General features: G+C 35.8%; 1 protein-coding gene across 2 annotated transcripts in view; it reads right to left on the bottom strand.

The window, feature by feature from the left end:
- Window positions 1-4579: 4579 nt before the first annotated feature.
- Window positions 4580-13044, bottom strand: part of LOC137410503 (uroporphyrinogen-III synthase-like) — a 30695-nt gene continuing 22230 nt past the window's right edge. Inside the window, exons 7-8 of one of the 2 annotated variants that reach the window (XR_010981219.1) lie at window positions 5963-6197; window positions 4580-5713 (exon numbers count right to left, since the gene is read on the bottom strand). Coding sequence is in view for 1 of the 2 variants with exons in the window: in XM_068095930.1 (XP_067952031.1) it covers window positions 6063-6197 (135 nt within the window). In the remaining variant the exon portion in view is untranslated. Of the gene's footprint in view, window positions 5714-5809; window positions 6198-13044 lie in introns of those variants that run through there. The other variant, XM_068095930.1, reaches the window with a different exon arrangement.

The following is a 13044-nucleotide window of genomic DNA, read 5'->3' as shown; positions in this document are numbered from 1 at the left end:
GGCAAGCGAGTGTAATAGATATTCAAGCGAAACGTTTTTACAAACATGAACTGGAGCAATAAACAATAGTGAGTTGTTGTGAATCACAAAGAAAGAGATCGGAACTCTAAGTCCAATAGGGAGCAACGATTAGGAGGCTCATTTCAGACTGATGCGTTGAAATACAAATAATAGGCCTTTTGATTTAACCATGGGCAGACGACCTCTCACTTCTACAGCATATCAATTATGTAAACAGCTGCAGACATGAGATAGTGTTGGTATATTCATAGTATATAACTTTACTATAGCGAGTCAGATAAACAGTTAGCGTTCATCACCGCATGGAGGGAGTCTAAACACCTACCCAATAACCTTAATTGTTCTACTGCCTACTTGCTTCAAATATACAAATTTCAATATTACAAAAATAATTTATAACTAATAAAGAGAATAACTCATTAATCCATCATGAGCAAATAACTTGCTGTTCCTCAATAAAGAAGTTTAACAATTAAATTTCAAACTGGTGAGAAACATTCAAGCGAATTTTGTACAATTTTCAATTAACAACCAGAAAAACGTATTTTATTATAACATTTGTGTTCTTTGATGAATAATTTTAATGTTGGAGTCCATAGTATCACTGTAGTCAGATATTGCCTTGTCTTGACTCGTTAGCCCACCATGGCACAATGATATTGTTTTAGCTCATTCCACAGCTACACTCCAACAGATTTTGAAACATTTTTCGAAGAATTTTAAAAGGAAAATAATTCTTAGATTATTATAACTTGCGATGCAAAAACATGAATGGCACAAATGTGAACACGTCTTTAGAGATGTGAAAGTCTGAAACAGGAGTAGCAAACATGTTGGTAGGGGTCTCCACATTTGAAACGGGGGACCATTGTGATGAGTTTGTATGCCTTAGCACTATTACAATCTAAAAAGCTAGGAAACCAAAACTTGTTATTTGGAGCTGCTATAATCTATAGTACAAAACCTTTTTATGTTAACATAAAAATAATAGATTTGCCACTACATACTGCTGCTACATGTCCAATGTAGATGAAGCTTGTACAAACAAACCTTTCCTTCGGCCCACATTCCCTTTGATATGCTGCTTGCTATTTTCAAAGCCATAAAAAATTCACCATGTCAGATATAAGCCTCAAGCGGATCACGAAATAATCTAATGCATACCCAATGTTGTGACGGCGAACACCAGAAATTACATGCGCAGAAAGTGGCGAAATCTACTGAAAACTAACTTGTGTCAACAGGTTTTGACCCACTCATTCGGGTGAGCCAATACTAATAAACATCGTCATTCATCAAAGGCAGTGCATGGCGTTATGAGCTCTCTTAGATTAGGTGGCTGTAAGCTGTCTGGAACAAAACGATTTTACGTTATTTCTCACAGCAACCGAGTTTAGACTGGTTGCTGTGAGATGAGACCTTTGGGTACAATTAAACAACCTGGCTAATGGCTGTTCGATATTCAATTATAATGATAAACCGTCAATGAGAGGCTGTAATAATTGCTAGAGGGTTGAAAGTTTCTTTTTAATGCGATGTTTAAAATGGAAGCTTCCCACACTTCCGTAGGTAATTAGCTCGACGCACCTCGGCAACAAGGCACCGGCAGCACATCTGCGAGCCGAATGTGCAAAGGTTTTGCTCAATGAAACAGAGAATGTAAGCTTTGAATGAGCTAATAATTCATATAATAAGAAAGGCTTGTTGCAAGCATTTATGCTCATAGATTCAATAAAATCATCAATCGGTGGCTGCCATAGATGCGCTGTCGAACAAGCTGCGGCAGCCCAAGCTGGCATTCAGCCCCATGTGCAGCTGATAAGAGTGCTGAGCTATTAGACAATGCGAGACTATGAACGGAATAATGAAAGACTATGAGGGGATCACTCAATTATCAAACTATACAATAGCTCTCTTTCTCCTTGCCCCTTATTCCGTCTTCAACTCGTTCTTGACATACGTGCACAGGCATAGCCACTTCTAACCCACCAGCTACTACCTTTCACACAAACTTTTATCTCCAGAGCTAAGCAATGGAGAACTGGCATCACTGCATGCCAGACACTTATCAATAGCCAAATGCCAACCAATCATCTCTCTCACCCAGTATGCGATAGCTCTTGCATAAGTATATGTGACATACTTTTGGTTGCGAATTCGAAAGCGAAAAAATTGTGAAAGACCTGCCAATTGTGGAGGTATTAGTTTTTGAAAAGAAATCCAAGTGTTGACAAGGGAAAGATTGTAGCTAATGTAGAAAGGAATGTAATGTATCCGTGTTATGCTCAAGCACACATAGACAGTTTTGTGTCGAAATGCCTATGGCGATGAGCTGTAGTGTCAAACACATCTGACTTTATCGCGTGATATACTCATTTTTTCTGCAATTCCCATCGATTTAGCTGGCACCATAAGAATCTTGCACACACTTTCATGTAACATTTTTCTTCACGTGTTTCAAATCTTGCTGAATACAAAGAACCTGATTGTTCCAAGAAAATCATTTTTGCTGCAAATTATTCATGAGATCGACATGCCAACAGTTTTCAGTAGCACGGGAGAACATGGATGCCTGAAGAGACAATCGCTGAAACTATGTATTGCTCCTCCAATATAATTTTAAGATTATATAAACTTAATTTTCTTTCATCAGTTAAAAGCAAACACCTATTCAATGTTTGCAGAGTGTCACAGAAGTCTGATACCTAATATAAACATCATTCAGCATTCCATGCCATAAAATACCATTTTGTTTTCAGTCAGGACTTTTATAAGAGACAGCCCTGCGTAGATCAAATGTAAGGAAATTTTAGCTAACAAAAGCCAGACTCAGTAGATATCATATTGCATCATAACATATTTTTTACTAGAAATATCGGTTAATTATTCTTTTGGTCCCTCCCTCAATATTATGACAACTGACGTGCTCCAAACCAAACAGTTTACTAGCAGCATACAACCTATATCTACTAAAAATAAAGCTCCATCAAGTAACAAACAAGTTTACTCACATTTTGTTACAAAAAACTTCCCGTGATAGAAAGATAAATGAAAGATGAATAGCTGTAAGTAATGATGGACATCCCGCTGGCAGATATTTATACAATAGAAGACGTTGATAAGAAAAGAGGTGGAGGAGGCGTCTGTTGATATCGAGGATTACTTGGTGATAGGCATAAACTGCGTAATTATGGCAGCCCACATCAAAATCTTGGCCTTATTTTCTCTGCAGATTTAGGAATTTAAACAATAGACATCCTTATCAACATAAGTATAGTATAAGTATTGTATTCTGTGCGATACGACCAGTATTGGGAGCCTAGATACGTGGGAGTACCAACAGATGGCCTTTTTCAAATTACGATTTAAAATTAGCAAATGCCAAAAAATGATTCTTTTACATGAGGTTTTGGTGCTACTATAACGACGCCATGAGCTCGTTATAGTCTTCAGTTTAGTCTTCTTTTTTTTTGGTAATTTTTTTAAATCCAGAATGGTTATGCAAGAGTAACATATTAGAACCATTTTTTTTACAAATTACCCAAACAGCTACACACATATTACCCACATAGCTACACACATATTACCCACATATCTACACACATATTACCCACATATCTACACACATATTACCCACATATCTACACATATATTACCCACATAGCTATACACATATTCCCCACATAGCTACACACAAATAGCAATATTTGTTAGTTGCGTAGATGCGTTGGTAACTTATGACGACTCAATGCTTCAACCTTACGTGTAATGTTTTCAAGTCTTTCTCACTAAATTTACGCAAATGGCCCAACGCTCACTCTAATTTGAATTTACCTCAGCTGCTGAATACGATAGTTGCAGATTATCACCCTTGGGCCTCATAGCCGTTCTTGCTTTTCAAAGGGCAGCATCAAGTTTTACACATGTCAAATGGAAGAGCAGCCACAAAGACTAAACAGGACTAAAGAGATTGCACTTGTGGTCACTCTTCTACGCTCACCGTTAAGGTTGTTATATGAAACACTCATGCAATCAACCAGCAGATTTTTGGTCGAACTAATCTTAAATTTGTAGTACGACATAAGAATAAGAAAGAATTGTTACACCAAATGATGAGCATTGTATGTAGCAAGATGTCTTTACTCACTTTTTATCACAACTAGGTCTAGATATTTTTCCTGTAGGAAACAAGTGTGGTTTATGACTTAATAATTTACAATATTTATGACCTAAGGTTTATTAATTATTTTCCATGATCTCTATTTGAAAGTTAATATGCTGTCAGAAATAGTGATGAAAGCATGTCTTTCTCTCAGTTATTAGTGTCAACTGAAATACTTGAAACAAAAAGAAGATACACACATATTAGAAAGTTGAGAAACTATTTTATGAATAAAAATCTTTAGATGAGATTTTTTTTCGCGCACTGGTGATTATGACAGGTCAAAGGGCATATTTGAGGATGACTCCAATGAACAGCTAGGCGGATACAATCAGATTATAGAGACTCTAAAATCACGAGCAAGCGTCATGATTTTAAAATCCTTGAATTATTTCTTGTGAAAATAGACAATACAAGCTGACATAAAGATATACAACTACAGTTTACAAACATATTGTTTATGATTATAAACGCTTTGCAAACGGTATCCAAACAGTAATTATATATGCATTAGATAATCTCTATAAGGCATCGGAAGAATAAGCTACCTTAGGATTGTTGGAAGCGAGTCACACCTAGTTATTAATCAGCCTATTTCACGATGTGTACGATAGGCGCTGATTCGGAATGAGTAAATAGATATGATGAAGCAGATTTTAGGGTCTTCAATAGCTCCACCGGCGGTCGCACGCTTGAGAGGCTGACAGCAGCTCTAGAGTTCTAATCACAGGTTGCTGACAAGAGAGTAGCCAATAAAATCTGCCAATCAATTTTACTGAAACAACTCAAGCATATATACATGTAGTAAGATATTGTTTTTATGTAATACAGCAAATGTTTTGTTATCATGTAGACATTTGACTACCACATTCAAAAATTCGTATTCTCTGAAAAATAAGTCAAGCATATGATGCAAGCCAGATGTTCATCCAAAAATAAGTCGATACATATCAAACAAAAATGATAGACTATAGATCATGAGATTGTCATTTATATTTTAATAACAAACATTCATAGATAACTATTGTTCTTATTGTGATTTGCGGTTGCTGACATTGTGAAATAGCAACATTGAGCATTTCTCTTCCATTTCCTGGATGCTTTTTTTAGCATGACGACAACGTGACACAGAAGAGGAACTGTTCACTCATCATCATGCCTTGTTTCACCCCTGACTCATACATTTATGAAAGCGCGACCAGTCCTTGCAGCATGAGTAATTAAAGCCCGAGTTTGGAGAATGCAAAATAGTTGATAATATTAGAGCCCATTCAAACATAACTGAAGTCAAATCTGTTAAAATCAAAGTCCTATCTGAAGCTGGTGTAAGATAGTTCAGATCCATCAGAGAGGCTTGTCAAACAACTAGACCCTCTCAGCAACCTCACTTAGGATATTGCTAGCACGAATACCAGTTTATTTCTCAGGTATTCATAGCTTCCATCAGCATGGCCTCAGTTGTCCTTCAGGCTCATCTGAGCTTCAGAGTTATCAGTCAGTTTTACGCCCCATAATGCTTTGCGCTTCTGCCTACAAGTTATATTGTTCTAGAACTTACAGAAATGTTGGCTTGTTTATTCAGTTTGTCTATAGAGTATTTCACATGAAACAACAACATTTGTTCAACTATGTTAGCATTTATTCGAGTGAAACAACTGCCAAGTAGAAATTTTCATGTATAGTCCTACATGTCACTATTTGATCAAATTATATTTGCTGATAATGCTTTCCCTTCCTGTATTAATAAAGTAGAGTCCATCGAGTATAACACAATCTTACACATCGGGTCGGGTCGCTTGTAAGTGTACTAAACTCAACACAGCATAGACTAAGAGACATCCAGCTCTGTTCAGACCAGGAGAATATAGCTCAGCATTGATTAGGAAGGGTGTATAGCGAAGCTTCCTTGAAGACATCGGAGTAGCGACTCTACGTTTGGCTTGTCCATAACGATTTGGTCATCTTTGCCTTTGCTGCTGAGTCGTTGACTGGTGCTGGGACCAACTGCTACAAGCTACATACATACACTAATGAGATATTGCTACAAGTTGTAAAAAGAGCTCGCTACTACATCCTTAGCAAATTATTGTACGGCGAGTAAGTACGACACCTAAAAACATAAGCAAGGTCGAATGGCTATCATTGCATGAAACCAAATCATCTGATTGGACCTCCCCAGACAGCCTACAAAAATGAAGTCAGCTAAATCGATAATCAAAGAATGTATTATTAACAAGATGGAATAAGAATTTGCATTTGAAGATAACATTATACTGAATTACGTGAGATTAAAATATGCTTCACGGGTTGCGAGGAGAAGCTTCCGTTAGATTTCTGATAAGCAATAAGAAATATACAATCAAAGCGCCTTCTTTCATTTCCGGAGGCAGCACCACTGACATAATAGGAAATCTCCAGCATCTTTAATCTATTACCGCTTACCTAGTCTTAGCGAGACAAAAGGAAAGAGATGATAATTGCTGGAAGTTATATAATTACGCCTATAACTAATCCAGTCAGACAGGTGATCGTTTCTAACATTAATATGACCTTTGACCCAGCTGCTCCGAAAGCTCACAATTTAGGAAATGACTTAGAATTGTTTGTGGTCTACTGCCAGAACCGAGGCAACTGACACATGCTCCGTCCAATTACGCTGACTGGAGACAACATTCATCGAGAATAATTGCCTCTGATTACAAGCTCAGCTGTTACCACAGGTTCGCTGACTTACTAACCAAAGAGATTCAAGGTAGCTCCAGACACTTATTGACAGCACGAACAAAAGAGCCCAATTATATAAAATTGCACAGGAATAGTTGAACAAGATACAAAATACATAAACATCTCGAAACACGCTTATACAGCTATATTAACTTGAAGGGATCCCGTCTATAGACCTCCAAAACTTCTTGACAATGTCTGTCCCAACAGGCAGCTGTAATTTAGAGCAGCAGAATCATAATACTTTAGCTTACCGGTTTAATTTAAATTTTCAGACTCCAAAATGGATCAGAAACTACAAACATGCTACAACTTGCAGAGAAAGATCATAACTCCCAGCAAGGCCTCAGAAACCCCAAGTCAACGCATCTTCCATGTATAAAACGGCTCCTTCAGCTAAGTATAATCTGAGATGGGATAAGTCAGTCACATGTTCAGCTGTCCCTTTCTAGTGGTATTGGCATGGCCCTTTAGATTTTGTGAAGTGAATTTGAATTCATAAATGGAAATGTCTTATGACAGCGGCTGACAGGCATTTGGCATGGGAACAAATGCAAAAGGAATAATATTTACTCGAGAGAAGCTTCTAGAGTGAACAAGAAAAGCCACAAATTATCGCCACTTACTATACCGAACCGAAGCAATGAAACCTATATGTTATGATATTCATTTGATTTCAGTCAAATATTAGACAAAATTTTTCTACCCATCTCACACTTAATTTTTTTATTCATAATAGTGATTGGATGAAATGCAATTAAAAACTACAATTTTGAAAAGTACAGTAAATGCATAATAAAATTGCATATCACACATGAGATAGCAGCGAGAGGTCTATTTTGGCTGTAAGCACGCTGTTCTCCCTTCCATTAAATCTAAATGCATTTATTGGTATTTACATGATTAGCAAGTACAGAGTTTAGTTCCTATATACTATAAGTATGACATTGCCAAAATACTAATAATAGTTCTACAATAAAGTATTTATATACACTAAAAATAAAGAATAAAACTATTCACAACTATATAGCAGTCAGAACCATTCCAATTTTTAATCGGAACGGTTGTGACTGCTTCAGAGTTATGACTGCTATATAGTTATGACTGCTATAGAGTTATGGCTGCTATATAGTTATGACTGCTATAGAGTTATGACTGCTATAGAGTTATGACTGCTATTATAGAGTTATGACTGCTACATAGTTATGGCTACTATAGAGTTATGACTACTATAGAGTTATGACTGCTATAGAGTTATGACTGCTATAGAGTTATGACTGCTAAAGAGTTATGACTGCTATTATAGAGTTATGACTGCTATAGAGTTATGACTGCTATAGAGTTATGACTGCTATAGAGTTATGACTGCTATAGAGTTATGACTGCTATAGAGTTATGACTGCTATAGAGTTATGACTGCTATAGAGTTATGACTGCTATAGAGTTATGACTGCTATAGAGTTATGACTGCTATAAAGTTATGACTGCTATAGAGTTATGACTGCTATAGAGTTATGACTGCTATTATAGAGTTATGACTGCTATATAGTTATGACTGCTATAGAGTTATGACTATTATAGAGTTATGACTGCTATAGAGTTATGACTGCTACATAGTTATGACTGCTATAAAGTTATGACCGCTATAGAGTTATGACCGCTATATAGTTATGACCACTATAGAGTTATGCCCCCTATAGAGTTATGACCGCTATAGAGTTATGACCGCTATAGAGTTATGACCGCTATAGAGTTATGACCGCTATAGAGTTATGACCGCTATAGAGTTATGACCGCTATAGAGTTATGACCACTATAGAGTTATGACCGCTATAGGGTTATGACTGCTACATAGTTATGACTGTTATGACTGTTATGACGGTTAAACTTACTTAGGCAGGCAGCAGAATAAAAAATTAACTCTTATCATATCATGTATTGAAATTGTAACGATGCAAACAAACTTTACTGTCATAAATAATATATACTTTTTAATTACGTTTATTTGTTTTGAAACTGTTTCAATTACTATTTTTAAACTGAGTTTTTATAATACGCTATAATACTGCTATGTACAGCATACTTTCATACTGAAAATACGGAGCCCGTCACTGTCCTCAGAATTTTAACCAGCTGTCTACAAGAAGATCACCCAAGGTGACTAACAGCATTGAATGAGTGCGGATGAAGGTATGAAGCTTTCATTACTCATCTGAGCGATGAGAGAAACATGAATTCACCAGACACGCCTGTATGGTCTATTCACCTGTGAGTTTCTAAGGGTGCTACGGAAGGGTCATCGGTATAGAGATGAGTGTCACCGCCCACATTTTGCAATGAAAATGATTTTTGTCTGAGAGATTTGTCAGTTAAAAATCTTTCACACGCAATCCAGCGGAGGAGATTTCTGAAAATCCGTTACAGCTCATGTGATCGCTACGATTACATGATTTCATCAAAGACGAAGCACTTTTATTTCAATTATGATACTCCAGATAAATGAAACTCGAAACAGAATATGACATGTCAGATATCACCCATTTCCTCCTACGGACACAAATACACAAAATTCTTTAAAGGAAAGCAAGCTCCAGCCTTTGAAATAGAGAAGACAACTTCCTATTTCACAATAGCGTGAAAAAAGCTTCTGAACTACGAGTTGCTTCTAGATATAAACTAGAACTAGATTTGTGTAATTTATAGATATTCATACATTGGCTACGGCTGTTTAGACATCAGGTAAGAAAAACTTTTAAGACTTAATACCTAATATGCACGGGGAAAAATCATAGAGCAATATTCAATTAATGAGTTCTAATGATAAATTTTAGAGTGACTATTGCTTTCTATGGATTTGGCAACTTTCAACTATTTTATGAGCAAACATTCAAATTAGCAAATGTAATCAATTTAAAACTAACAAAATCTTAACATTGGAAGATTATGGGTGTCAACAACCGTTAGTTTTTCAACAGCGATTTAATATCTTCGGTCCTTGGTGAAAAGATGACTTTTTCATCTATTCCTGCTTTATACAAATAACTTTTTTAAACAAAAATAATTATACTATGTTGACTTATAACAAAACAGCAATATTATATTTTTACTTTCAACACTAAGCTAGCCGATAAAATGCTATGTTTGAGGCTCAAGTAACAAAACAGTGCGAAAGCTAGTTTCCTGTATGAGAGGGCAGAGAGCTGACCCCTAGCTCTCTGCCCTCTCCTATTACAGCTGATTCGGGCAAAATAAAAAGAAACATTGTAACTGACAAGAAGCACCTTCCCGTAGAGCCTATGACAAAAATATATGGACCTTGCATGAACAGCAGGTTGAACCAAAGTGAAAAAACAGTCACTTTTACTGTGAAAATTACGGTGCAGGACAATAAGCCAGCACCAAAAAAGAGAAACGATATATTCGCTGATGATTGCTATATGGTATAACTGCTACTCTCCGACTACCGTGAAGCTACTACAAGCACTACAATGAATACCTCCATACGCATTGAAACTGTAGATTTCATTCCTCAACACTGAGCTAGGCCTCATTTTCAATGTAAAGTGTAATAATTTATTTACTATATACAGTATATGTATATATATATACAGTGAAACATGGATAACTCACCCTCGGATATATCGAACACACAGTTAACTCGAATGGATTTGCTTGGTCCGTTCCCACGCAATGATAAATGGCTTTATATAACTCGACCTCGGCAGCGTTAACTCGAACAGTTTTTTGCCGAATTCACAAACCTGGTTTCCATTCAATTTATTTCGAAGGAGTTTCCACTAGTCGTGGAGCTGAGACTACTCTGCTTTCTTAACGAAAGCGATTTTTATACGCGTATAGTGTACATATCATTTCCCCCGTACCGTATAATGGAACCGAAAAAGAAATCGTATAAAAATGATTAATAGGGTCGCTAAGACGTTCGCTTAGTTACGGCCAAGCTATAAACGTTAGAAGGTATTAGCGATAAAAATTTAATAAAGATAGACACAGCATGCAAAATACATATTGTAACAGTGATTATATGCCGATACATAAAGATAAAAGGTCACAAATAGGCTCGTGGCTTGGCGTCCGCTACAACAGACATCCGCTTTACGATGGCATCACGAAAGCAAAGAAAAGCGTGGAAACCTTCTGACAAACTTAAAGTACTCGAGGAAATCAAAGCAGGACAAAAGCTATCAGCATTATCAAAAAGAGAAAATCTTCCAAAAAGTACAGTGTCAACATGGATTAAACAAAAAGAAAGAATAAGATCGTTATGTGACCAAAATTCATCAAGGCTAAGAGATCGTTCAACGTCGCACGATGATTTGGATGGTGTATTATTGACTTGGTTTAGACAAGTGCGTAGTGAAGGCGTACTTATCGATGGGCCAATTTTGTTAGAAAAGGCTAACAAGTTTTTAAGGACTATAATAACTGTTTAAAATCTATTTCTACAATAAGTCACACTGTTGATCTTTGTCAAAAAAATACCTTGTCACAGACTACACTCGATAAGTTTTTTAAATGAAACAACTGATCAGATGTAAAGCATGCTTTTTTGCATTGGTCATAAATGTTTACATATGTCCAGTTTTAAAAATTATCAGAAAGAATAGATATTTTTCTATTGGGCTGAGATTTGTTTGCAATTTTAGGTGATGTGACTGACAAGACGTTTTAAGATTAAAATTGGCAAAATTGATCTCGAGTAAAACACTCAGAAGAAAAAATGTCTTCTGAGCGTTTTAACCGCGATTAGGTTTTGCCCATTTTAATCTGAAAAAGTTCTGGCAGTCACATCACCTAAAACAACACACAAATCTCAAGTGTATAAAGATATCTATACTTTCTGATAAATACTTTAAAATTCTACATCAGATGCCCTTTAACTTACAACAAACAACCTATACTTTAGTTTTATATATACATGTAGTTTGTATATGTATCTACTGATAAATACATTCACTTGTGACTGTGCTCTGATAACTTGAACGCTCTGATAACTCAAACACTTTCGCTCGGTCCCGTGAAGTTTGAGTTATAAATGTTTCACTGTAGATATATCTACTACAATACTCACATTTTCTACAAAAATAGTAACTAGTGTATTTAATTTTGTTTTATTAAATTTACTTATAGTTTTGCGGACATATTAAATAACTTCATTAGACCAAATAAAATTCTACAGTTCAATCATCCAAGCCTGGCCAGGAACATTACTTGACAGCACTTGCTGACACTTGCCATACGCTCTTTACCACCACTGGAGCTGACCAGTGTCAAAGGATGGTTAGTCATCACTTACTATTACAAACTAATGAATAATTAGCTTACACCAGAGACTTGACTTGAACCTGACAAAAACACAGTAACTATAAATTTGAAAATGATTTCAAGCAGTTGCAGAATTTAGCTAAAGAAATAGTGACTGCCGAATTAGCCTAATTTTAAAAAGTGTACCAAATGTCCTAACTTTATCATTAAAACTGTCAGAGATCACAGCCCTAACTAGTTCTACTATAAAATAGACTTGGTCTCTAATAGTACAAATCAACAAAGCTTCAAATTGCTGCTCAATTCTTCCCATTTTCATTTTCAGTCGTAATTCAGATAATAGAGTAGAGGCCAAAGTTTCCTTTTGAACGGAGTCGATCTACTGAAAGTTTCTATTTTTACTCAACGAGAGTGTCAGCAACTTTAACAATTTTGCAGTATTTTATGACATAAGTCAAGAGATTTACGCTAGTAAAACTTTCATTTTTATTGTTCACGGTGCTTGTAACAGCTATGCATCTGCTTCTAATCTATTCCGAAATGGATATATCGGTTTTTACAAAGCTTTGTTGTAGTTGTTTTAAATCTAAGAAACAGTTTTTTGTTTAAACAATTTAGAAACTTGATATGTTAAAATAATATTATTTTAAACGTATAGGTACTATATTATTTGCTTTCTGAAGGGTCGAAACATAAGTTGTGATATTGCCTGAGACCTTAGTTTAATTTTTATGAAAAAATTTGCGCCATTTCATTTAATTAATAACTTACTAAAGACAGTACAAACTATGTAATTATCACTTTCTCAACAATAGGTAATGTTTGTTATTTGGTAGGCAGAGTCATCAAATCTA

Source organism: Watersipora subatra, chromosome 1 (genome assembly GCF_963576615.1).
Source record: "Watersipora subatra chromosome 1, tzWatSuba1.1, whole genome shotgun sequence".
In the NCBI taxonomy this organism is placed as follows: Eukaryota; Metazoa; Bryozoa; class Gymnolaemata; order Cheilostomatida; family Watersiporidae; genus Watersipora; species Watersipora subatra.
The sequence above is the reverse complement of the archived record's forward strand: the minus strand, read 5'-3'. Positions and strand labels throughout refer to the sequence as shown.